Raw genomic sequence first — 27,503 nt, forward strand, 5'->3', positions numbered from 1 at the left:
CCAGGCAGTAGTTCAGGTGGTTAATGCCTTAACGTCCAAGTCCCCCATGGTGATGCGGTTGGTGAGGGAATTCACTCTGGTGTGCCTCCAGAGGAATATTTTGTTCAGGTCCAGGCATGTTTCTGGGGTGGATAACGGTAAGGCGGACACCTTGTCTCGCCTACAGATGGAGTGTTTTTGGAGCCTCGCTCTGGAGGCCGATCGGCTCCCGGCTCGGATGCCACCGGAGCTGTGGCAGCTTGGGAGACCGAAGTATGTCGGGCTATTCAAGCAGCCATTGCACCCAGCACACGGAGAGCTTATCAGCGAGCGGTAGGCCAGTTACGGGAGTTTAGGTCGGTTGAAGGTTTGGCCCATAGCTGGCCGGTACCGGTGGAGCATTTACTGCGATTTTGTATCTGGCAACGAGGCAAAGGGTTGGCGGTGTGATCCATCAGGGGGCAGCTGGCAGCGCTAGCGTTTATTAGCAAAGCCCAGGGGTTGCCTGAGGCCATGGCCGACTTCCGGGTGAGGAAGATGCTAGAAGGCTGGGCCAGGGAATGCCCCAGAGGTGTGGATTCACGGGAGCCCATTTCCCCGGCAGTCCTAAAGGGGTTGAAGGGGGCATGGAAGGAGGTGTGTACGTCGCGGTATGAAGTGATACTTTTCCATGCGGCCGCTCTAACCGCCTTTTTTGGGGCCCTTCGGGTCAGTGAGCTAGTTGTGCAGTCAGGAAGGGATTCCTCGGGTCGTGCATTGATGGCCAGAGACTTGACGTTTGAAGGGGAAGCCGTTACCCTTTTGATTCGTTGGTCTAAAACAGACCAACAGGGAAAGGGGGCTGTTGTGAGGCTGGGTCCCTGTGCTAATGCGGAGTTGTGCCCAGTTAAGGCATTGAGCAGGTATTGGAAGTTGAGGGGGGATGGTGAGGGCCTGCTTTTCTCTCACCAGAGCGGTGCCCCGCTTACGTGTTTTCAGTTTTGGGCGGTGACAAAGTGAGCCCTGAATAAACTGGGTTTGAAAGGGGTGAATTTTGGCACCCACTCGTTTAGAATTGGGGCTGCATCCACCGCGGCAGCCATGGGGTTTACTGGGCAGATGATACAGCAGGTGGGTAGGTGGAAATCGGCTGCTTTCCGTTCATATGTACGTCCTCTTTCGCATGTTTAGAACACTGTTAACTGATTGTTTCTTAGGTTCCGGAGCGCGCGGTGCCAGGCAACGGATCCTGATCTGCGGCCACAGTTTTGTTTTTTGGGCAGCCCATCAAGCAAGACGGACTTCTGTGGGGTCGCAGCTTGGATTGAGCGAGAAGGCTGTGTTGGAGTGGCAGGGTCGCCGTGGCCTCAGGTGGTCAGGTCTCTTGCCCTTGCTGTTTGGATTGGGGTGTGAGCCCCCCCATATCCTAGTTGCTCATTTGGGCGGCAATGACCTGGGGATACTCCAGGGTAGGGCGTTGTCTGCCCAGGCGCAGGCTGATTTGCGCCTTATCGCTGAGAGGTGGCCGGGGGTGCTGATTATATGGTCAGCAATGGTCCCTCGTTTGGTTTGGAGGGAAGCTGGATGCCGACAAGCCATCGAGAGAGCAAGGATGAAGGCCAATCGTGCCATTCAGAAGGCTCTGGAAGGAGGGTTAGGGGTGTATTTGCCTCATCCTAGGATAAGGGCCAAGGTGCCGGGCCTCTACAGGGGCGATGGGGTGCACCTTTCGGAAGTGGGCAACCAAATATTTTTGGACGACTTGCGGCAAGGGCTACAGCTGGCCCTAGATTATCAGTGGGGCGCCAAGGCCTAAGCAGAGGCTTGACCTTGGCGTTGGCAAGTTTTGGGTAGTTAGGGTGCGGGCCGGTGAGCACCCTTGGCGCTTCCACTTTATTGGGAAGAGGGGCCTGCCTGAAGGGCTGGTACTGCTTTGACGGCTGCCAGTTGCAGGGGCAGGCTGCCTTTGGAAACCCCAGCTTGCAAGTCCTTACCTCACTGCTATACGGCTGAGGTGTTAGGAGCTTGAGAAGGGGGTGTCCACGTTGCCTGGCCAGCCAGGTCCGTGCCATCCTAGGGATGGGTTGCACCCGGGGCTTCAGGGCTCACCCAGACAGGTCAGGGCGGTGGTCCAGGGGGACCCCGTGGCCTGACCTGTACCGCTTTAGGCCCTTGCCGCTGTGTGTGTTAATGTTAATATGTATAGTTAATAAAGTGGCCCTTAGTTCCAACACGGTGTCTGGCTCTTTATTCCAACTAGGGTGGCAATTCGGCACTTACCCGGCAGGCTGTGGGCCGGTTAGCCGGGTGCCGTTATTGCCTCCCTGGAAGGATTGAGGCAGTACCGGCTCCTCCCTCCTTCCTGGGACTAGACTGCTGGGCGGGGCAGAGCGAGAGGGAAGAACGTGCTCTGCCCGGCCCAGCTTCAGTTGCGGCTCGTCGCTTGGCCCACCCTCCTCTCCCAGTATTGGTGCAGGATTAGCCGGCTGCTGTGTCAGAGTCAGGTAGGAATTTTTTCCTCCCCTCCTGAATTGGCAAAGTGGAGAGGGGTTTTTTCGCCTACCTTGCACCGGTATGGGGGATTGAGGAATTTGGCTGTAGGGTGGTGCCAGTTAGTTTGTCCTGGCAGGTTTTGGGTAGTTAGGGTGCGGGCCGGTGAGCACCCTTGGCGCTTCCCCTTTAGTGGGAAGAGGGGCCTGCCTGAAGGGCTGGTACTGCTTTGACGGCTGCCAGTTGCAGGGGCAGGCTGCTTTTGGAAACCCCAGCTTGCGAGTCCTTACCTCACTGCTATACGGCTGAGGTGTTAGGAGCTTGAGAAGGGGGTGACCACGTTGCCTGGCCGGCTGGGTCCGGGCCATCCTAGGGATGGGTCACACCCAGGGCTTCGGGGCTCACCCAGACAGGTCAGGGCGGTGGTCCAGGGGGACCCCGTGGCCTGACCTGTACCGCTTTAGGCCCTTGCCGCTGTGTGTGTTAATGTTAATATGTATAGTTAATAAAGTGGCCCTTAGTTCCAACACGGTGTCTGGCTCTTTATTCCAACTAGGGTGGCAATTATTCTTAGTTTTTCTTAACTTCCAACTATATAAGCAAAAACAGCTTTCCATCTTGAAATCCTTGGACTGGTCTATTATGAAGATAAGAAGTTAATTTAGCCATTGACCAGTATTCATACAATTTGTCCATCCATTCAATCTTATCTGGACAAAATTCTGCCTTTGATTTTGTTGCATATACTGAACTGTGTTCAGTTTGGAGGTCAGAGAAAAAACCACAGTGGGGCAATCAAGAGAATATTAGGTTTTCATTAGCTAACAACCCCATAGCATAGCGTTTCATGTGTTCTCTTTATACTTTCCCCCACATTTTTTTCTTTAATTAACACTGCTATCCCTTTAGTATCTCAGGCCTTAAAGCACCTAATGCCCTAAGGCCTCAGAGAAGGAAATAACCCTATACTTATTTGAATTTTTATGGGGTTTTTAAAAAAATAAAGTTTTATTGAAGAACCATATGCAACTAATTAATTACAATACAGAACCAAACAGAAATGCATTTGAAGTATATTATTTCAGACACAATGGAGGGAAACTTCCTAATAAAGCACCAAACAAGTGGAGCCCAAGCTCAAGGAAGTACAAATAGAAGCTGAAATTATACACCTTCTGTATATATGAATCTTTATAAATTAAAGTCCTTAATAGGAATGATTCAATGTATCAAATATTTATGTACAAAAATCCCCGACAGGAAATTCATGTGAAACTTCCTGTGTACAAGACATATTTTTACATCATATTCCGTTTTTACATCAAGAATGCCCAAACTCGGAGCCTATACATTCAATGCTCAATTCAGTTTGTAGACGCCGTATGTTCCAGTCTCTAAATTCATCAACACCTTAAGTAGGGAAGCACCTCTGACTCTACATTTTGAACATCACCCTAAAAATGAGAAAGAACTAAAGTTTTCAGTATTGGAAGTGATTAAACAAACAGGTAATACCAACAAGGCTTTATTGCAGGCTGAAGCTAGATGGATTTTCAGATTGCAAACCTTGACTCCAAATGGTCTGAACAATGAAATTGATTTCTCAGCCTGAAGGGTTGGCTATTTCTCCTCTTGTGCAATAAAATTCATCTGGATATAGACACATATTTTTCCATATACTTATGAATTGTATTTTTGATATAATGTATTTTAAAAAGATGATATTTATACTATCAAATATTTTAGATCCATGATGTTATTTATTTATTTATTGTACGAAGTGGTAAAATGAAGAAATTGTAGTATTGATGTAACAAGGAAATAGAGGTATGGTTGTCTTTAATGAATACGGATTCGGATAAAAGGAGTAGTATATAAGCGATCCTAATGGGAAACACCTTACCCCACCGATATTGACAAATTTAGAGACGGAAGTTTGAATACTCTTGATGGCAGAGGATTGTAAGTTTGTATCTTTATGATCGAGTTTGTTTGTAAGAGAAATGTCTAGGAGTAAAAATTACTGTGGTTTATTATAGATTTATTGTAGAGATATTGGCTGGAAGAAGATTCCTCGAAACGAGCGGAATTACATGAGGCCGGTGGAGCTCGTTTCCAGCTGTCTGGAATTAACACCGGAGTTCTCTCCATACATTGGGGAACATACGGCGTCTACAAACTGAATTGAGCATTGAATGTATAGGCTCCGAGTTTGGGCATTCTTGATATAAAAACGAAATATGATGTAAAAATATGACTTGCACACAGGAAGTTTCACATGAATTTCCTGTCGGGGACTTTTGTACATAAATATTTGATACATTGAATCATTCCTATTAAGGACTTTAATTTATAAAGATTCATATATACGGAAGGTGTATAATTTCAACTTCTATTTGTACTTCCTTGAGCTTGGGCTCCACTTGTTTGGTATATTATCTCAGAACCAAACAAAAATACATTTGAAGTATATTATTTCAAGTCCTTATGGAGAATCTACAATACACATACAACCTAACTTGAAGTTAACATTAGATAGTGAAAGCACAGTGTCATTGCTGGTCCTATATTTAAGCTATGTTCTTCTTTTTCCCTTACTTAACTTTACAACATGATCATTTTGAAATGCTATGGTGCAATCAACAATCTCTAACTTCTCAGGTTCTTTGAGATCTTCTATCTTCTTGTATTAAATCATATAATACAACTAATTATCAGACAGGTATATGTACAGAGACTCGAAAAAACTGAGCAGGTCTAGTGAAGCCCAAGTGATGGGCTGGGAAAGAAGACCGAGAGAGAGAGAGAGAGAGAGAGAGAGAGAGAGAGAGAAGAAAGAAAGAAAGAAAGAAAGAAAGAAAGAAAGAAAGAAAGAAAGAAAGAAAGAAAGAAAGAAAGAAAGAAAGAAAGAAAGAAAGAAAGAAAGAAAGAAAGAAAAAGATTCTGCCCTACCCATAGACCTGTGATGTGGGGGCACAGACCTAATTGCTACCCATATCCCCCAGCTTCTTGCATACTAAAAATTCAAGATTGTTACATATTCAACTTACTAACTGAAATATTCCTAGACTTTTCAGAGTTTAGAAATTAGAGTTCCTCTATTTCTATTTCTCCATCTTCTGCTTCTTCAGTAACAAAACATTTGTTGCTTTTAGCTGAAGTCAATGGTGATTCACAGTGAAATCCTAAGCAGAGTTATTCCAGTCTAAGCTCAATGTAGTCAGTGGGCTTAGACTGGTTTAACTCTGCTTAGGATTTCACTGTCAGTCTTTCTTTTATCAGCTCTAGTTCCCACTTGCTCTAAAGTAGACAGTCCCAGTGCAGATAGTAGAGCTGCTCCAGAAGCATGGTCATATGCAATATATTGAGCTTGGTTATACTCCACAAACATTTTGCCAGAGCGTAGCCAACGATGAAGTCTTTCACACTCGGTTATTAAATTGTCTCAGCTCCTGGTTTGCGTCCCATTTTACTGTAAGTTTCACACTACAGAGGCAGTCATGGGATGCCACTGCGAGCTTTGTCTGATTTCCTCCCCTGCCCATATATCTTGACTTTAATTTACAATCAGCCATCTAGTCGGGCTCATCCTGATTAATTTTAGTATGGAAGGAATATCTCAAATTTCTCCCCCCTCTCCTCTGCCTCTTTCATGATTGGTTGAAATAGAAAGTGATGCCCAAAACAAGCGTATCGGAACCTATCCGCTTTCCTTTTTTTTTCTGCTCAGAGATACACTGCAACGTTTAAGCGTAACTCCTACTGTTTTTGAAATTAACACCCACTTTCCAGCAAACCACGCCACTGATCGCACTGATATCAGGAGCCTCAACAACTTTCTCCACACCCCAACCGCTTTTCCTCTTTTTTTCTGTTTGTGTAAGGATTACACATTAGCACTTTTTATTTTGGAGTATGGATGGATAATAGTCCCCACTGCTGCGATACCTCTAGCTAACCAGCTAACATTTTATCTTTTAATGAGCGTATCGGATAACTCTGATTTCCGCAACCGCTTTTAATTTTGTTTAAATATGGTGCACCGTTTAAAGGTAATTTTTTTGATCTGTTGTTGAAATTGACACCTACTTTCCAGCCAACCAGCAAACCTACTTTCCAGCAAACCATGCTGTCAACTGTTATGATACCAGGAGCCTCCAACAACGGCTCCTTTCTCATTAAACCAACTTTTTTTTGTTTGCAAAAAAGTACCAATGCTTAAGCAATGCTTCAGCATTGGTACTTTTTTGGGTTTGGATGTTATATCGTTCCCCCTTTTGAGATGCCTCCACAGTTGTCCTTTCTAGTTTTTTACTGTGCTTCCTACTCCTGTTTCCTGCTCAACAATGCTAATAACAAGCACATTGAGTAACACCCAGTTTCCTCAATTCCCTTTTGTGGTGTAGCAGGAAGGTTTCCTCGCCAGTCCATTGCTCATCTTCCCATAGATCTATCTGGAACGCCACAAGATACATGGTCAGATAGATGATCACCGGATAGAAGAACAATGCTGATCCTCTATCCCGGCATTATCTGCCTGCCCATTCCCTCCACGAACACCTTTTTTAAATTTTTTAATTCCTTTCATTTTCCAAACACATGAACAGTATTCCTTTGTTTCTGAACATGCACAGTGACTTACACTTTTTAATGCATTCTCGATGGATCCACGGGAAGAAGGAACTATGACCTTATAAAATGGTTTTAAACAATGCTGCAACCATGCCACTACTTATGAATGGAGTGCCTTGTGATTTTAGCGGCAGTGAACATGTGTTGGCATGGCAATGGAAATGACACTTTTCAATAGTTGTTTGTTTAGGCTTATATTTCACATTTCCACATGTGAGTCTTGTCAGGGCTTGTCACTGCCACCGCTGGGCAGGGTGCCAGCTGGGCCAGCCCTGACATCAAAGGGGCACCAGGGATGCTGCAGGACCCTGCTCTGTGGAAGGAGGGGTGGTATACATCACCCAGACTCCCTCTCAGTCCACTCGCTGGCCTGCTCAACCTGGCCTGCTTACCCTCTGCATCCTCCATCATCTCCTCCTCCCAGAACTCTCCTCCAAGCCTCCACTCTCGCACTGCTCTCACTCCACACCATCACTCCTTACTCACACCAACCACCTCAGAGCTCTTCCTAGCCCCCCTTTATAGGGTTTCCTTTCTCCGCCCCAACCTCCTTCCAGGCTTGTTCCCTCTCCTGACTTGGCCCAGCTGTGCCTTCCCTCAGGTGCTTCCCTCCTATCATTAACCCCTTCTAGGCTTCCTTGCCTTGCTGGCAGGGTGGGGTTGAATGCGAGCCATCCCTAGCTGAGGTCTCCTTGGCCTTGCTCACGAGGAGCTGCCCCAGTAGGCCTTTGAGCTGCTGAGCTTGCCTGGCATTGCTCACAAGGAGCTGCCCCAGCCGGCTTCTGTGCTGCTGAGCTCCCCTGGCCTTGCTCGCGAGGAATTGCCCTGGCCAGCTTCTGGGCTGCCTGCTTGTTGATGCTGGGCGGGGCTACCCATCTCCTCCCCCAGAATGCCTGTGGCAGCTCCACCTGGAGGGACTTGGCTCCTAGCAACTCCTGAGCCAGGCTGTTGTCCTCTAGCCAGGGTGTGGCTCTGGGCTGTAGTGGCTGCTTCTCCTCCTTGGCTGGTAAGGGCTCTGTTTGGGCTGCTGCTGGGTCCCTATTCCCCCTGCCTTGGCCCTTTTCCTCTGGCCTGCTTAGCTCCCTCTCCTCCCCCTGGAGGGTGGGACTAGCTGGTCTCTCCCTGCTGCCTCCAGCCCTCTGAGGCTTTGGCCTTTTGCCCCTTCCCCCTGGAATAGACAGATTCTGGACCTGGTTGCTGGCTGGGGTGACAGGGCCACTGCCTCCCAGTTGCCTCCCACTGTTCCCTTCTGGCAAGTCTGGGGGCTGGGACTCAGACCCCGGACAAGTCTTTAAACATGGCTATCAGCAACATTGGGGAGAGTAAACAATAAGCATGGCTTCACCTGTTGCCACCCACTGCAAGGTCACATTGCATTCTAAGACCATTTGTTCTCTGAAATTGGGCTGGGCATCACCAACCTTTGTTGAACACATCTGGGCGCCATTTACAAATGTGCTTTTTAGGGGTGCAAAAATGGCCACACAAGACCTAGTGGGACAGGGGTTTCATGGAGGGAGAAGGAAACACTTGATCTGCTGGAGCTCTGGGCTGAGGAGAAGGTGCAGGAAGCACTCAGAGTATCTCATGGCAACACTGATGTCTTTGAGAGAATTTCTGAATAGATGGCAGCGAGAGGCCATCATCATTCAGTGGTAGAATGCCGAATGAAGTCCAAAACTCTAAGACAAGTATATAAGCAGGTGGTAACACACAACGCAAGGTCTAGCAATGCTCTGGTTGTCCCCACTATGCACGGCTGCATAGAATTTTGTTGGGGGGGGATACAAGCATCAAGCTGCAAAGAGTGGCTAGAAGTGTCTCCCTGAGGACCACCACCCTTCAGAAGACAGAGGACCAAGCAACATGCGATGGATCCGAGGAACACTTTAGTCACCAGAAGATCATTCTTGATCTCCAGGGGATCCAGAGTTCAACACCTAACAGTTCAGGGAAGTTCTTCCTAGAAAACTCATGCAGTGCCATCAAACAAATGCGGAATATGACAGAAAATAAACTGTTGGGGGGGGAGGGGGTTAGATTTGTATCCCTCCTATGCTTTTGTATGGAGGGAAGGGGGAGTTCCAGGAAACACTGTATATCGTTTGTGTGTGCCCAGCTGTAGGCGATTCCTTGTGAAATCTTCTCACAATATGCAGTCAGTAATGCCTATCTTTGTGTAAGAAAGTTTCTGCATCACTAAAATCACACTTTGTCCTTGCAACACCATGGTCCCTCAGTGGAGCAAACCTAGAAAGAACCTTGGCTCCTAATACAGTCAAGAGTTTTCATTTGAAATGCACTACTAATGATTCTCTAATACTATCGAAATGCAATCACTAATGGAGACTTGATCTAACTGACAGTTGTTCTCTAGCTCCAAATCTTCATTTTCACCTCAGGTTACTCAACAGATGTTCATAACTCTGATGAACAACCAGATGCAGGAGGAGTCTGTGCAGAAAGTAAAGTGCCCTCATATTTCTATTGTGGAAATAGGTAAAACAAAGACTTCTGGGTAAAACAAAGACTTCTCATGAAGTCTATTAACATGTCAGTTCAAGTGTTGGATGAGTGCACTGTTTCTACCATCAAGGGACAGAGGGGCATGTTTTCACTGTCCAAAATTATCTTGCTTTGTCTGCCATTCTCCAGGATTTGAGTTGCTTCCACTGGATTAAATTTTCCATGGCTTCCCCCCTTTTTCATTTAGATCCAGATTTGACTCAGATTGAGGGTGAGCCTGCAGTTGTGGAAGAAGAGAAGGAGGATGGTAAGAGACAGGTGATAATCAAGTGTCAGAAATGCATCAACCCTCCCCAGATGTTCTGCCTCTAGCATTTCTTTTACTTCCAATAAGATCTGGAAGTACTCGTCCTATCGTCGGGACACCAATCCCAGCCGCACAGCTCTTGCCTGCAGCACGTCTGGAGAATGCACAAAGAAGAACTAGAAGAGTGGCAGTGCTGACCAATGTTACAGAAAAGATACTAGGTCAGGCTGAGAGGGAGGAAAGAGGGAGCAAGATGTAGCGTAGGGAGAAGGCAGACTCTGCGAGTAGCTGGAGAAAAGCTTTAATGGAGGCAGAAATTAGAAGGCAGGAAGAGGCAAGGGAAGACAGAAGGGCATTCTCTGAGACAATAAGTCAGAGCATGGATAGTATTAACAAGGCAGTTACTGCTTTGAGTGCTGTGACAGAGCTGCTGTTGAAGGAGCAGAGAGCTGCTCTGGGCCCCTCAACTGCAGACACCTGCAGTTCCTTGAAAAGTGCAAGTTATGTTCCTAGGAAACTGGTGCCCTTTTTAGGAGGCTGCAATGGAAAACAGGGTGGACACTCTTTACATTCTTTGTCAGATTTAATTTTACTGTTACTCCATTAATGACTTCTATTATTTCAAATGGGCCTATGAACTTCCAACTTAATTTTTTAGTAGACCATTCTCCCTGTAAGTTCTTTTTAGATAAAAATACCCATCCTCCTATTTTTAAGTCCCATTGAGGTGAGCGTTTACTGTCTGCTTGGGCCTTGTAGTCCTCTTTTACTTTTCTCAAGGTTTGTGAAATTAGGTCCCACTGTTCTACAATTCCCCTCCACCAGTTGTGGAGTTTGGTTTTTTCCTCTCCTCCTTTCTCTGGAGGAGTGTTTCTAATAAACAGTATCACCTTGCCCTCAAACCCTTGGGTGATCTTGAAAGGTGATGCTCCTGTAGAGCTGTGAATGCTGTTGTTATAAAGCGAAAGCTAAATATTCTGTCCAATTATCCTGCTGATAGTTTATATAGCATCTTAGAAATTGTTCCAACACCTGATTGACTCTTTCAGTCTGCCCATAGGTTTCTGGATGTTATCCCAATGAAATCCCGTGGGTGATGCTGGTCACTTCCATTAACTGCTTTGAAAATTTAGCAATAAACTGTGGGCCTCTATCCGAAATTACTTTATCGAGAAAAGAGTGAAGCCATTTGGGGAAGGCGCCGGGACCTGACGGACTTACAGCTAAATTTTACAAATTTTTACAATGGTCAATGAGCTGGCATCACTATTAAAAGAAGTGATCAATGGTGTTCTGAGAGATCAAAGAATTCCAGATACCTGGAGTGAAGCTAATATATCATTGATCCCTAAAGAAGGACAGGACTTGACTAATGTTAAAAACTATAGACCTATCTCCTTACTTAACAATGACTACAAGATCTTTGCGAAGGTCTTGGCAGAGAGACTAAAGGGATGGCTATCCTAAGTTATTGGGGAAGAACAAGCAGGTTTTTTACCAAACAGACAAATTAGAGACAATCTAAGGACAGTTATAAATGCTATTGAATACTACGATAGGCGTTGTGATAAGGAGGTTGGTTTCTTCTTTGTAGATGCTGAAAAAGCATTTGACAATTTGAACTGGGACTTTATGTTTGCCACTATGGAACAGCTACAAATGGGAGAAAGATTCATAAGAGCAGTGAAAGAAATTTACAGAGACCAGAGTGCAGCAATTGTGGTGAATGACGAGTTGACTAAAAAACTGACTATCGGCAAAGGTACTAGACAAGGTTGCCCGTTGTCTCCACTGTTGTTTATTTTGGTTTTGGAAATTTTAATGATACAGATTCGAGAAGACAATGCAATCCGTGGAATAAAGATAAAAGACTTTTCCTACAAGGTCAGAGCATTTGCAGATGATATAATGTTAATTGTGGAAGATCCAATTGAAAACATGCCTAAGGTAATAGAAAAAATTAAAGAATTTGGAGACTTGGCAGGTTTTTATGTAAACAAAAAGAAATCAAAGATATTATGCAAAAATATTGACAAGTTAAAACAGCAGCAATTGATGGAACTAATAGACTGTGAAGTAACAAATAAGGTGAAATATCTGGGAGTTGAACTGACTGCAAAAATATAGATCTATTCAAGAATAATTATGAGAAATTATGGACTCAAATAGAGCAGGATTTGATTAAATGGAATAGATTGAACTTGTCATGGTTGGGAAGAATTGCAGTAGTTAAGATGAATGTGTTGCCAAGAGTGATGTTTCTGTTACAGACAATACCAATCATTAGGGACTCTAAGCAGTTTGACAAATGGCAGAGGAAAATATCGGAGTTTGTGTGGGCAGGCAGGAAGCCTCGAGTGAAAATGAAAGTATTACAGGATGCAAAGGAAAGAGGTGGAATGCAATTGCCCAATTTGAGACTTTATTACGATGCAATTTGTTTGGTATGGTTGAAAGATTGGATGAAGCTGAAAAATCGCAAACTGCTGGCCTTAGAGGGATATAAAAAATTATTTGGATGGCATGCATACTTATGGTACGATAAAGTAAAAGCAGATTCTATGTTTTTGCACCATTACATTCGGAGAAGCCTCTTCTCAACTTGGAAGAAGTACAAAGACTACCTGCAAGAAGGAATCCCCTCCTGGGTGGTTCCATATGAAGTAACAGATCCGAGAACGGTTGATAATGAACAACAGTGCTTAACGTACAAGGAGACAACGCGAATAGAACTTTCTAAAATAAGAATAAGGACGCAACAAGAGTTGTCTCCAAATTATGACTGGTTTCAATATAGACAAGTTAGAGATCTTTATTACTCGGACTGTGTGAAGGGAGGGATAAGAATGGAGAACTCAGATTTAGAGAAAGCAATTCTACAAGAAGAAAAAAAGGAAATCTCTAAGATATACAAAGTACTGTTAAAATGGTATACAGAAGATGAAGTAGTTAAAGTGCAAATGGTGAAGTGGGCTATAAACTTTAATAAAGAAATAACAATGGAGGCGTGGGAATATTTGTGGAAAAATACATTGAAGACTACGACATGCACCAGTATCAAAGAGAATCTCTACAAAATGATTTACCGTTGGTATTTGACACCAAAGAAAACTGCGCTAGGGAATTTGAATACGTCTAATAAATGCTGGAAATGTAAAAAGCATGAAGGATCTTTGTATCACATGTGGTGGACTTGTGAGGTAGCTAGGCAGTACTGGGGGGAAATAATAAGAGTAATGAGTGAGATTTTACAATTTCAAGTTAATAAGAACCCAGAACTCCTGCTACTGAACTTGGGAATGGAAGATATTCCAGCACAACACAGGACATTGTTATTCTACATGACAGCAGCAGCTAGACTCTTATATGCGCAGAAATGGAAAGTACAAGAAGTGCCAACTATTGAGGACTGGATTTACAAATTGCTGTACATGGCAGAGATGGATAAAATGACAAGAAAATTGAGAGACCTTGACCCGGGACAGTTTAACACGGACTGGGAGAGGCTGAAACGATATTTGGTGAAAAAATGGGAGGTGGGAGGACTGTGGCAGTTTGATAATTACTGAAATATAACAAAAGGAGAGGGGAGTGACTATACCGGGGGGAGAGAGTAAAGTGAAAAAATTCTAAGCAATTATTTTATTTGATTAGTATGAATAGTTGGGTATCAATAGTGTTACTATCATAAGGATTATAAGGATAGAATTTAATTATTATTTTTTTTTATGTCAGCAGATAACTGTACAATGGAGAATAAATATACATTAGCATACATAATATAGGTCTAATTGATAGACTTTTGCTGAATGTGTACATGAATTGTTTGTTGGATAGTTCTATAATGGAGAAATTAGTTAATCAAAAAGGACAAGACATGTAAAAGAAAGTAAAGAGTATCATATAGAGTATAAGTCAAATTGATTGATTTATAATAAATGTATGCAATGTTTATAGAAGTATTTGAAGTTATGCATAAAGAGGGACAAATTGTTTGTCCCATTTTGAAGTACTTAGAAAGAGTAAGATAGAGTACAGAATACCAAAATGATTATTATTATTATTATTGAAAAAGATAAGTTAAGATTGTCATATTTTTACCCATTTGGGAAGAAAATAGAGATAGCACTATGTTACCATAGATAAGCTTAGAAGAGTTTGAAAGTATATTATAATAAGTACAATAAGTTTGAAATGAGTAGAGGGAGAATAGACAAGGGGTTGGAAAACTGTTGGAAGTCAACAAAAGGGGGGGAAAGGGAGGGGGTTAGAATTGGAAAATTTAAGGGAATGATTGTAATAAATTCTATAGGTGTCTAATCCAATAAAAATTTTTACAAAAAAAAAAAAGAGAAAAGAGTGAAGCCTCACTACGTGCAACATGAACAGACTGACTAGTTTCTTGGCTGTGGGTAGCTTGGCACAAGGACAAAATGGGCCTGTTTAGAGAACAGGTCTACCACTACCCAGATCAATGTATTTCCTTTACTCGGAGGAAGATCATGATAAAATCCATTGATACTACAGACCAAGGTCGAGGGGGATTCTCCATCATTTGTAACAATCATGGTGGTTTTTCCCCCTCTTGATTTTCCCATTAAGAAGACTTGACAGTTGGCCATATATTGGGACACATCCTTTCTCATTTTGGGCCACCAGAACTGCCTTTGGGTTAGATTCAATGTTTTGAGGTAGCCAAAATAGCCTGCAACCTTACTATCATGGCAAGTTTTTAATACTTCTCCTTTCAGTCCCAGTGGGATATACATCTTCCCCTTTTGATAACAACATCCATTTATCCTTTTTTCTAATTGCTCTGGTAATCCCTCCCCTGGTTCTTTTTTTTACTTCTCTCTTCATCCTCTCTTCCCAATCCATGAAGAGGGAAGGCAGCAGGGAAGTCCCCTTTTTAGTTTGGCTCCTCGTAACTGCTGCCCCTTCCGATTGGGTGGGGGAAAACATTGTGTCTACCTCCTCCTCTCTCTGGCTGGGACGCTGTGGGAGGCGAGACAGGGTGTCTGCCAAAAAATTTGACTTCCCCAGGAAGTGTTTAAGGGTAAAATTAAATCAGGAGAAAAACTCTGCCCATCTTAGCTGTTTTCCTCCCAGTCTGCGCGGCTTTCTCAAGGCTTCCAGGTTCCTGTGGTCCGTCCATACCTTGAAAGGTACACTGGCCCCTTTCAACCCATGTCTCCATGTGCCTAAAGCCAGTTTAACAGTGACTGCCTCCTTATCCCAGACCACACAGTGCCACTCTGCTTCTGAATTTTTTTTTGATATGTAAGCACAGGGTTGCATCTTCCTGTTTCCTCCTTCTTGTAACAGAACTCCTTCCATAGGCACATCACTTGCATCTACCTGTATTACAAACATATGAGATTCATTTGGGTGCTGCAACACTGGCTCAGAGGTAAACCTAGATTTTAACTCCATAAATGGTCTCTGGCATTCCCCAGACCATACTAACTTTGTGCTTGGTTTAGTTCCGTTCAGGCCTTTCCCTTTGGTTTTTAGTAAGTCAGTGAGCAGTAATGCAACTTGGGCAGAATTTCTAATAAAGGGTCTATAAATATTCGTGAATCCTAAGAAGGATTGCAATTGTTTCCTAGTTCGGGGGGCTTCTCACCCTAATACTGCTTCAACTTTTGCCAGATCCATTCCCAAATCTTTGTGGGAAACCTGATAGCCTAGGAAGTCCAGTTCTTTCCTGTGGAATTTGCAGTTAGAGAGCTTGGCAAATAACCAATATAGAAAAGATTCCAGTAGCACCTTTAAGACTAGCCAACTTTACTGTAGCATAACCTTAAGAGAATCACAGTTCTCTTCTTCAGATGCAGATGGCAAATAACCAGTGCTGAAGCAGGGTTCTTAACACTTCTCTTACCAACTTCACATGGGAAGCAAGGTCCTGCGTGTACACCAGGATATCATCAAAATAGACTACCACACCTTTGTACTAATACTGGTGCAGAGTGTTGTTAAGTAGGTTCATGAACACTCCTGGGGCCCCTTGTAGACCAAATGGCATTACTCTGTACTCGAATTGGCCCAGTGGGGTCAAAGGCCATTTTCCATTCGTTACCCTTTTTTATCCATACCCTGAAATACGCATCACATAAGTCTAGTTTTGTGAATATCTTTCCTTGGCTACTACCCCCAAGATATCCCTAATGAGTGGGAGGGGGTAGGCATCGGACATGGAGACTGCATTAATTCCCCAATAATCAGTACACAAACTCAACCCCTCATCCTTTTTTTCCCTGAATAATACTAGTGCAGCGTGGGCAGATTTCGCTGGGTGGATGAAACCCCTAGCAAGGTTTTTTTTTTTTAAATAAAATTTTATTGGTGAGTGGAAAAACAAAAGAAAATTTTCCAAATTTAACACATATAATCCCATTTCCCCCCTTACTCTGTCCCCCACCCTTTCCCTCCCCCCTCCCTATTGACTTCCAACAGCTTTCCAACCCTTAACCCTTCTTGTTACTTAAATCTATTTCATTTATATTTTCCTACCAACTTTGAATCGTAATATCTCTTACTCTAAGCACATTCTTATTCTTTTACATAAACTCTATCAAACATACTATCAATATAGTATATCTCATATCAATATAACATAACAATATAGTATAATATATAGCAGGGATCGCACTATCTCTTACTTTAAACTTATTCTATTTCTTTTCTTTTAGGCATATACTCCATCAAATACACTATCAATATAGTATATATTATAGTAATATATATATATTGTATGCTATGCCACCAATGTAGCACAGCACACAACACCATATAGCATAACCACATAATATGTTATAATGTAAAGTCTGATCCACTAACCCATTATTTTATGTTATATATCATATATAGTATATCTCATTGAGATATCTATTTACCCCTTCTCATTATCTCATATATTCAATGTAAAATTCCCTTAAATATTATATTAGCTTAGATTATAATTACATTCCCCCTAAATGGTAAGATCCCTTCTCTCTTCTCATTGCAATGTTGTTTTTTAAAAAAATTTCAAACTGCCACAGTTCTCCTTTTACATCCCACTTTTTTTTCCAAAAATTGTTTCAATTTCCCCCAATCAACAATATATTGTCCTAGGTCTTATTGTCTTTAAGTTTCCTTGTCATTTTATCCATTTCTGCCATGTATAGCAATTTATAAATCCAGTCTTCTGCAGTTGGTATTTCTTGTGTCTTCCATTTCTGCGCATACAAAAGTCTTGCTGCTGCAGTCATGTCAAAGCAAGGGTTTTTTTTTTCCTATGAACTTGTGTAACTCCTCCCTCTCCCATAAACTCATGGAATACAGTTTCCATTTTGGTAGCTTTTGCCTGGGATGTTCGATTGCGCAATCAGTTGACTGATGAGGTGGCAGTTTGTCCGCCTCTCCTTCTTTGAACACTTTACTCAGGTCCCGATATTCTGGAGGAATCTTATCTCTCTCTTCCATTGTTAAACATGCAGTTTCGGTGAGAGGAGGGGGTTGGGACCCCCATTGGTTGTTCCATGTATGTTTATGACAATGTTTTGAGTGGAAATCCAGCTCACCTGCTTTCCACATGACATACAGGTCATGATCGTACAGCCATCTCACCCCTAACACAAGTGGGAACTTTGTGGCTGGGCTGACCATGAAATTCCTGTCCTCCTAATGGTGCCCCATCCCTATTGGAACCAGTTCAGTTTCAAACCCCGGGGTGGTTCCCTTCATGACTGTACCATCCATTTGCTCAAACACGAATGGTTCTGGCAGTTGGAGTACATTTAGCCCTAATCCAGTCACTATCGAGGGGGCAATCAAATCCCTAGTACACCTTGAGTCAATCAATGCCCTAACTCGGATATTGGTCCCCCGCCTTAGATTCAGCAGGGTGATGACCAGGAGGAATAAAGCTCCTTTCTGTCTCACCTTTGTTGACACCTGAAACTCCACATCCTGCCAACTGGTGTCCTTTATGGCAGGTCTCCATCATTTCCTGCAAGTTGCTTGGTGTCTCCTTCATCAGTTGAGGATGACCCCCCCACTATATGACTCAGTGTCCCCGTGCGCTCAAGCAGCCACCCCTGCCGTTTCCATCTTCTCAGCCTTACAAGGTCTGGGTTTAGGCCATCTCTCCTGAGTTCTCTTCTGCTTCCATCTTTGTTCTAGATGCACCCTTCTCTTCTTGGGGCACTCAGCTATGAAATGGCTGCCTTCCCCACATTGTAGGCACAACCCCTTGCTCATCCTTTGATCCTTCTCATCCAGAGGGAGGGGCTGTTCCATCGCCTCCTTAGATCTCTCAGTCATCCTCCCCCAATGCTCTTTTGGTGTTCTGCCTGATGTTGAAGATGCAGCAACTTCACCACCTGCTCCCTATTCTCAATCTAGCAAGCTAGTTGGATCCATCCTAATAGGGTTTTTGGGTCATCCTGCACCAGGGCATTGGCTACCAAATCTGGATTTAAGCTGCCGGAGAAGGAAGATAGTTCTTGGCAAAATGTCAGTTCCTGTTCAATGGATCTTCTCAATTTATTTGCCCTGATCAGTCCAGGCAGAGACAGATTCGGTAAATGGTTTTATTCAGGAATTCCAGTACAACCAACTAACAAGGCAATTGCCGAGAATGACTGTTTAATTGTAACAGTGCTGACTATATATGCCTTGCCCCTCATCTTTTCCTATGGAATGGAACTTTTAACTTTGACAGCCTTTCAATGCTAGAAAACTAAACTGCAACTATGTAACTTCCCTACCTTCTATCCCAAGTAGGTTAACCCCTGTCTGACAACGCAAAGATAATTGCAAGTGCTTGGGGAAGACAGATGAGGCAGGATACGACAATTGTTAGTTTCTGTCAGTTCTCAAGTCCAAGCAATGATAATTATATGCTGTCGTGCTTGAACAGAGGCACAGCTCTTCACCCCAAGAATCAAAATTACCTCCTGAACTGAACAAGGGCAGGTGATAATTGCTGGTTGGTAGGAAGGAGAGGTACAGGGAAGTCTAATCTGGAGTGCATGGTTGGACTCCCCCCACACCCACACCGGAGTACAGATGTGTGTCCTAGGACAAGTAATTTTTAATAACAAGCCATTCAAGTCTCATTTTAAAGTCTCATTTTAAAGGTCTTCACCCATCACCTGACTCTGCAATTTTAATACAATCAGCCGCAAATGAAGGGGTGTCCTGCCTTTGCAATAGGCCTTAAGGAAAAACACTTTTTAATTGCTACAAAAAAACACTGCAGTAGACATTTCAGTGCCACTACTGATTTGAAGCATAAATATTGCATGAGAAGTGATCAAATCAATTTATTTTTCAATAACTGTCAAATGAATTTCTATACGTATATCTGCACAGAGCATCACAAACCCGCTTCCCCTCTTCCAAGTGGTGCCTGTCTCCCACGGGCAGATCTAGTGCTCCTTCAGTCACCTCCACCAGCACAACGGCATCGGTATCTTCCGAGAAAGTGTGGCCCTTTCGCTCACAGTTATTGTGCAGGATCAGGCAAGCAATTGCAATGCATGTGACATTTTCTTCTGCCAAGAGTAGGCATGTCTGAAGACACCTCCAATGTGATTTCAGTCTTCCAAAAGCATGTTCCACCACTGTCCTCAATCTAGACAAACATCTTTCCAAGTTTCTCCCAGCCACGGTTACAGTTCTATTATAAGGCTTCATGAGCCACAATCTCATGGGGTAGGCAGTGTCAGATATAATAATGGGTGGCACTGTGACCACATCAATTATCATACAGGGGTTACCTGGCACAAACAACCCTGCATCCATTGCTGTGCATAGTACAGAATTAGCAAAAACAAACGCATCATGATTTATGCCACTCCAGCCAACCTCCACATCAATGAAATGGCCTGTGTGGTCCACTGTTCCCTGAATCAGGATAGAGTTACATTTCTTGCGGTTGATGAACTCATGCCCCCTGCCCTTGTGGTGACAGATGCGGATATGAGTGCCATCCATGGCACTGATGCAGTGAAGGAAGCCCAGTTTCTCGAACCTATCCATGATCTGTGCAAAAACAATAGATTACATATGTGTTAATAGCAGGCTCCCCCTCTGAGACCACCAACAGTTGCGCCGCTATGATGAAACGTTGTATCTGATGTGAATAAGTGGGGAAATGATGTTACAGCACTGATTTATGTCACATTTTTAAAAACCGATGTGGTAGGTTATGCCATTTCAGCAGTGCACAGCAGTATAAGATACTTTACTTCCTGGTAAATAGCAAAAATTGTACCTCCACTATGTCTGTTCCAAGGCAGACCACTTTGTGCAGCAGTTCAGTCTCCAAGGTGAAGCAGACCTCCAACACTATCCTGGCAACTGTCGAAGCCCAACACCGAACTGATTAATCACCCTCTGTAGCTGTAGCAATTTGCTAGGTACCAGAGTGCAATGGCCAGTCTCTTCTCCACAGAGATTGCACGATGAAGTTTGGTGTTTCGCCTGGTCAGACGATGACCGATGGACAAGACCAGCTCCATGAAGGTTTCCCTGGACATCCTAAAGTTCTCAGTCTATAGCTGGTCATCCCATATTTCTGTAACAAAGTTGTCCCACCAGTTGGTGCTTCGCAGGTAGACCCAGTAGTGATGGACAGCAGGAATTTCAGCCAGAGCAATCCAACGTGATCTCAAGCTGCATGAGCTCTTTGTTCTCAGAGACTGGTGGATGGTACTCATGGCAAGTAAAGATGAACGTTGCCTTCTTTTCATAACCTTGAGCCAGAAGTTGTCACAGATGCTGATGGCTGTCTGCAACTGGACAAGGATGACCTGCATGTACGACAGCATCACTGTTCTTATGGCTGACATTATCACACAAAAAAGGCTTTAGGACAGGCACAATGAGCCACACCAAGGTCTTGTAGCAGTGAGGGAACCTACAGCTGCATTAAGAGAAATTAACAAACTGTCTGCAACCCAGGGTGATTCTTTAGGAGCAAATACCATTCCACTGACATAAGGGGGCACATAATTAGGGGCAAGACTTGACATTCCAAAGATGATCTAACATCACAGCGTAACAATGCATGCTCAAACTTAAAACAAAAAGAAATGACGAGACACACAGAATGCCTACAAAGCGCGACAGAACCTATGTGTGATAACAGTATAAAAACGCAACACTGGCCGCAAAATCGAACCAGCAACTCACAGTGCAAAACTCAACGGTGCAAAGCAGAAACCGAAGCGAAGGGGGGTGAGTGCTTGGAAATAGTGATATTAACCTGCAATGTGAAAGAGTTCGATATTTAACCCTAGCTGCCTGCAGTTTAGATATGATGGGTTTTAAGTTTCTACGAATCTTGAGCATTTCTGAAGGGAGACCAGGAGGGTGCCTCAGAAATATTTGTCGTTTTACCAACTCAGTAGGCTCTCACAATTAAAGGCATCACCCCCTCCTCCAGTTTTAGCAAAGTAGCTAACTGGGACGCCATAAAAATCGCGAGCTCTGCTGCTGCTTCAGCTTTTGATGAAAACCCATGAAATTTTACATTTTTATCTCTTAAACGAAAATCCAGTATCATGATTTTTTCTCTGGACCAGCCATCTTGAGAAGTTATTCCAATCTTTCCCCCCAAGCTGACAGCTTTCTTCAAAGCTTCTTCTGCTTTTTTAACAGTTTGCTTATGCTGAGTCTCCACTTCATCCATACGATGAACTAAGGGGTTATCACGTCCATCATATCTTGTTTTAATTCTTGATGCTGTTTCTCCAAGGTTTCTAATAAGAATGTTGTCATTAAGAGTGAGCCTACATTGTTTATATCTTCATGGCTCAATGAGTCTAGGGAGGTGCTGGCTGCTTCTGCTGAAGCAAAAAAGTCCTCTAATGAAGAAGCTCCCCTGATATTCTTTAGTTTCTGTTTAGCCTTTGAAGCCTTGGATGGCATTATCCAAGACTGATTTGTTTCAAATTAATAAGTTAAAGTTATTTTAAGAGTGAGAGACATAGGAGCAACAGATAATGGCTTCTGCATGGCTCACTATCAAAGCCATGCCCCCTTCCCCGAATTTCTACTGTTAGTTTTTCTGGAGCACTCAGGTATTTTATTTTATTTATTAAAATATTTTATATCCAGCCTTTCTTCTTATCTCAAAGTGGCTTCCCAAACACGGGAACAAACTCCATACAGATGCATATAAAGTAATACAGAAAAGCACACACAAAACTTGAATATGGATAGGAATACTCCAGAAAGGACAGAAAGAAAAGAAAAAGGGCTGCCAAAACTACTAGCCATTTACTTATTTAGATAATTATGACCTGCTTTTCTCCCAAAGGAGGACCCATAGACGCTTACAAGATAATTCACCTCTCCATTTTATCTACACAAAAATAGCCCTGTAACATGGAGAGAGTTTGACCCTTCTATACAACGCACTGCAAGGCACAGAGTCTGATATAATAATGAAGTTGCCCCAGATAGATGTCTATCGACAACAATTAAGTAGTGGTTTAATCAACAGGGTGGAATAAAGTTTAGTTGGAGGCTCAGCTCCCCAACCAACCAATCAGAAAAGACACTAGAACCATCTCAACTATAAAAATCCCCAGAGCTTCACACTCTCCTGCTTTTTCATCAGTCACCCCTGAGCAAAAAAGGTAAGCAACAGCAATTCTTCAAAGACTCCTAACATGGCTAGGTTTTCCATTTTAATAAGAGGAAAAATGGGTGGCCAAGAAGACCCTACTAGTATAATAACAGATTACAAAGGTGAATTTAAAAACTTATTGTAACTACTACATATGACATGCTGGTAGTTAGACAGAGAGAGAGAGAGAGAGAGAGAGAGAGAGAGAGAGTGTGTAAAGGTAATCTGAACAAGGATGTGCAATTATTTCACAGACCAGTTTGCATATGTTTCTGTTGCTATATTTGGGGAGGGGGGATATGTTTAAATTGCTGAGGGTATTTTTCAGTGGGGTAATCCATACTCCGCATGCATGAGTGCACACACAGAGTTTTATTTCATTCTCTTTGCAGCTGTGTTTTGCATAACAGAGCTTTTTAATATTTAAGGATTTCTTTTAGAATATGAGATTTTATTATGCAAAGTTTATTCTGATCCTGCGGTTTTCCTTGACATGATTTTGCACATCACCTCCTTTCCCTCTGGCAGTCTGTTTTCCCAGGTAACAAGGTTTGTAATAATAATAACATTCAATTTATATACCGCCCTTCAGGACAACTTAATGGCCACTCAGAACGGTTTACAATGTATGTCATTATTATCCCCACAACAAAACATCCTGTTAGGTAGGAGGAGCTGAGAGAGCTCCTAGAAGCTGTGACTGACCCAAGGTGCACAAAAAGCCATCTCCTGCAAAGAGTACAGTTTTTCTTTCCCCCAACCCCCACGAAACCATTTATCTGTGTCTTTTTGACAATATGCTGAATGGGACAGTTAGAAAAGTGGATATTTTCCCACATTTTGAATATGTTTACTATAGTTCTACTTGGTCATATATCCCATTCACAACTAGAGATGGGCACGAACCGCATTACGAACTTCAAAAATCCACGAAATTGGCGATCGCCCGATAGCAAGCAGGCAGTTCGTGATTGTCCACAGCAAATGAACCGGTGTTTGGAAGAAGCCTGGTTTGGTGCATTCGGCCCTGGTTCGGGAAGCCTGACAGTCAGGCGCCATCAATCAATTTCCCTGGAAATGGAGCCAGGGGAATGCCTGAACTCTGTCTGCGCTCCTTCTGTCACTCTGGAAACCCGAATGGAAGCCCAGCCTACCTTGATCGGCAGGTCTTCCTTCCAACCATGGAGCTGCAAAGTGGTTACAAGTTGGGAGAAGACACCCAGGGGAGAGAGGGGGAAGGGGGTGTTCTGTAGCCATGGGCACTCCAATCTCATCCCTGCAAACCCTGATAGGCAGCTCTGACGGCCAAACACAGACCTCTTGTGTTGCTCTTTTGGACCTCAGCTTATAAAAAGCACTGCACTCCCAGTTCTGGTTTTACTTTCAGAGAGCAGTGGAGTGGGATGGAGCTCTTGCTTGCCACTTGCTAGCCTTTGGGGAGAAAGAGAGTATAATTGAGCTGGGATTTTTGAGATAGGTATCAATCTCCTCTGGTTCCAGGGCTGCTGCCTGGCTCTGGGGCCAAGCTCAGTGGGCACCTTGGCTGAGGGCTCACAGTATTATTACTAGTGCCTGATCTGGTCAGGCCTCTGGGAGTCATGGGCTAGGGCTCTAGTCCCTCCCTCTGGTGCCAGGGCTGCTGCCAGGCCCTGGGGCCAAGCTCAGTGGGCACCTGGGCTGAGGGCTCACCAAATGATGATGATTATTATCACAATCATCCTTTTAATTCTGATTCTTATTATTACTATTATTATTCTTAGTCTCTGTGCCTGTTCTGTCCAGGCATCTTGGTGTACTGGGCTACGGCTGTAGCCCCAGCCTCCGGTTCCAGTGCTTCTGCCAGGCCCTGGGTCCAAGCTCAGTGAGCACCTCAGCTGAGGGCTCACACAGTATCATTAGTGCCTGATCTGGTCAGGTCTGTGAGAGTGGTGGGCTAGGGCTCTAGTCCCTCCCTCCCTCTGGTGTTAGGGCTGCTGCCTGGCTCTGGGGCCAAGCTCAGTGGGCACCTGGGCTGAGGGCTCACAGTATTATTTCCAGTGCCTGATCTGGTGGTCAGGCATATTGGTGTGCTGGGCTAGGGCTCTAGCCTCAGCCTCTGGTTCCAGGGCTGCTGCCAGGCCCTGGGACCAAGCTCAGTGGTCACCATGGCAGAGGGCACACAGAGTCATCTCCTTTCCTGTCCTCCTTAATTCTAGTTTGGTGGAACAGTGAGTCTTCCTCTTGTTTTGGCCGCCAAGGTTGGTTGTGGGGTGAAGTGCGATGGCAGTCCTCCTGGTTCAGTTGTTGAAAGCAGTATTGGGTGTGGCTCGGGGGCCACAGAGAGTCCTCCAGCTCCCCCCAATTCACCTGTGTGGGCTCCAGAGGAGGGGTGGGTGGATCCCTGGAGGAATGGTATATGTGTTATGAAATATCCCTCCCGTCCCCATCCCAAACTCTCAGTGGTGTCCCTGCCTGCAGTCCACCCCTCACCCCATCATCCATGGCCAGCCCTGCAGTGCAGCCTATAACCATTCGTCCTCCTTCTCCTGGGACAGTTAGTGGTCCACATTTCAATGTCTCCATATGGAGGCACTTTTGGACCCTTCCTGATGACCCCCATGTGGTGTGGTGCCATGCTTATGATGTCCTGGTGCGCAGGGGCAAAAAACTGAAGCACCTGTTTTTGACGGCCCTGACTTGGCACCCGAAGAAGCACCACCCGAGCCTGTCTCCCTCCTCACCCAGTGAAACATCCATTGGGAGGAGAAAGGGGGCAAACAGTTCTTCTGAGTGGGGATCAGTGGGAGGGTCACTTTGCCCTGAGGGTGACGCTGATGGGAGCAGAGTGCTCCGGAAGGCCACGCTTGCGGAGGTTGTCCCCTCGGGGTCTGGGACAGTGCCGTTTAGAAACTTGAGGCGGATGGCTCAGGAGGTGGGCCTTCACATCTTGGCAGAGACAATTGCCCTACATGGTTTGCCCCTATCCATCGTGGAGTGTGTGGGCTTCCGCAGGCTACTAAAACATTTTGCCCCTTGGTTCTCTCCATGTTGTTGCCACGCACCCTTGCCCATCGAGTCCTGTGAGTATCTTGAATGAGGGCTGGCACATTTGGGTCAGGTTTAGCCAGGTCCACTCGTACTTTTACCAGGCTTCTGAGACCTTGATAGGCCTCCCTGGCACAGCCAGATAATCATGACACCACCTTTCTGCGAAGGCAGGAAAATGGGTGATGCTGGAGGCAGCCTCCTTTGGGCATTTGTGCAGCACGTCAGGAACTGTTTCACATATAGTTTAGCTGCATGGTGCCCCTATCCATTGCAAATGCTGAGCCCTCTGAGCAGGGGGGAATGGATCCCTCGACTCATGTCCTTCCTGCAAAGGCAGGAAGGTGGCCGATGTCAGCTGCTGCTGCTGCTGTCCCATTTTTGTCTCCCCCTCTCAGAAACCACTCTGACCCATCCAAGCAATGTCTCCTGTCCTGCCCATTCCCTACTTTCTGCAAAGGCAGGAGGGCAGGTCATGTCAGCCTCCGCTTCATGAGGGACTATCCTGCCACTGCTCCCTCCTTGGTTACACAACTCGGTTGCGATCGCGCAGCCGCTTGTATTGTGTTGCACACTGTTGCAGCTCCACTGTCAACAGGACTGATGGGTCCCCTTTCAGCTGGGTGGGAATGTGTCCCACAACTCCCATCCTTTCCGTCAAGGCAGGAAGGTGGTTACTGTCGGCTGCCACCGTATTACTCCTCAGTGGGACCCTCGGGTGAGGACCCATGGCTGCTGGGGGATCTTCCCCCTCCCCCTCCTCATGTCAGACAGACCAAGACAGAGAGACAGATAGAAAGATGTATTGAAAAACAAAAACAAAACCATTGGAAAAAGATGGACACATGAGCCTACATATGGATGAAGATAGAGAAAGCAATGTAGAAAACAATATAGTTATAGAAAGAGAAAAAAGACAGGTAGAGATGGAAAGAAATAATAAAGGGCAGATATATGTAGAAAGAGATAGATTCAGATAAATAGTGGTGGAATCACATAGGAAGAGACAGAGAGAGATAGAAAGTTGCAAAGAGACAGTGAGAGGGAGAAACAGAGACACAGATAGAAAGGGGCACACAGAAATCAACCGTTCTAGAAGTAGAAATAGAATGCGAATGCATCAAGGAGATATAGAATCAAACAGAACACACCACATCCATGGAGAAAAGGAATGAAAATCAAAAACAGAGAAAGAGACAAACAGTACAGAATGTATCAGTATAATTAAAACGATACTAGAATGTATGCACAAACATTAGAGAATGTATGTTAACAGTTAAAGAATGGTATATGGTTGCAGAACTGTATGTAGAAACAGATATTGAAATAGAAAGAGAAGGGATATCACCTACCCTCCGGCCTTTGCTGGGAATACCAGCGCACTCCTCTTTGACCAGGCAGTTGCAGGGGCTTCTTCCCACTTACCCCCCACATGATAGGTCCTCTCCCTCCCATTCTTTCCGGTAAGGCAGGAAGATGGGTACTGTCGTCTGCTGCCATGACACTGTTCCTCAGTGGGATCCTCGGGTGAGGACCCATGGTTGCTGGGGGATCAGGACCCCGTCCGAATGTCATGTACTCTCCCACCCATGCCGGGAATACCAGTGCGCTCCACTTGGCCTGGCGATTTCAGGGGATCTTCCCAATTACCCCCCCCCCCACATGACAGGTCCTCTCGCTCCCATCCTTTCTGGCAAGGCAGGAAGGTGGGTACTGTAGGCAGCCACCACAGAGTACCTCAGTGGGACCAGCGGGTGAGGACCTACGGTTGTTGATGTCATGTCCTCTCCCACCCACACCGGGAATACCATCACTTTGGCTTGGCGGGCGGGCTCATGGGGGGTGCCACCAGTGAGCGGCCAGACCCCCCGCCCCCTTAGTGGAGGCAGCCCATCTCCGCCTCCCTATGCCCACCAGACCTGGTGGCCACTGGCACACACCTCATCCTGCCTGCGCTGGGAATACCGGCATGCTCCACTTTGGCCTGGTGGGCGGGCA

The 27,503-nt window shown here is 44.7% G+C and overlaps 1 protein-coding gene across 1 annotated transcript in view; it reads left to right on the forward strand.

The window, feature by feature from the left end:
* Positions 1–492: 492 nt before the first annotated feature.
* The window catches only part of LOC129330252 (ceramide synthase 4-like), a 131,094-nt gene continuing 104,083 nt past the window's right edge, over positions 493–27,503 (forward strand). The window contains exon 1 of the mRNA XM_054980289.1: positions 493–629. Within this exon, the coding sequence (XP_054836264.1) occupies positions 493–629 (137 nt within the window). The remainder of the gene's footprint in view (positions 630–27,503) is intronic.

The sequence above is a fragment of the Eublepharis macularius genome, chromosome 5, assembly GCF_028583425.1.
Source record: "Eublepharis macularius isolate TG4126 chromosome 5, MPM_Emac_v1.0, whole genome shotgun sequence".
Lineage (NCBI taxonomy): Eukaryota > Metazoa > Chordata > Lepidosauria > Squamata > Eublepharidae > Eublepharis > Eublepharis macularius.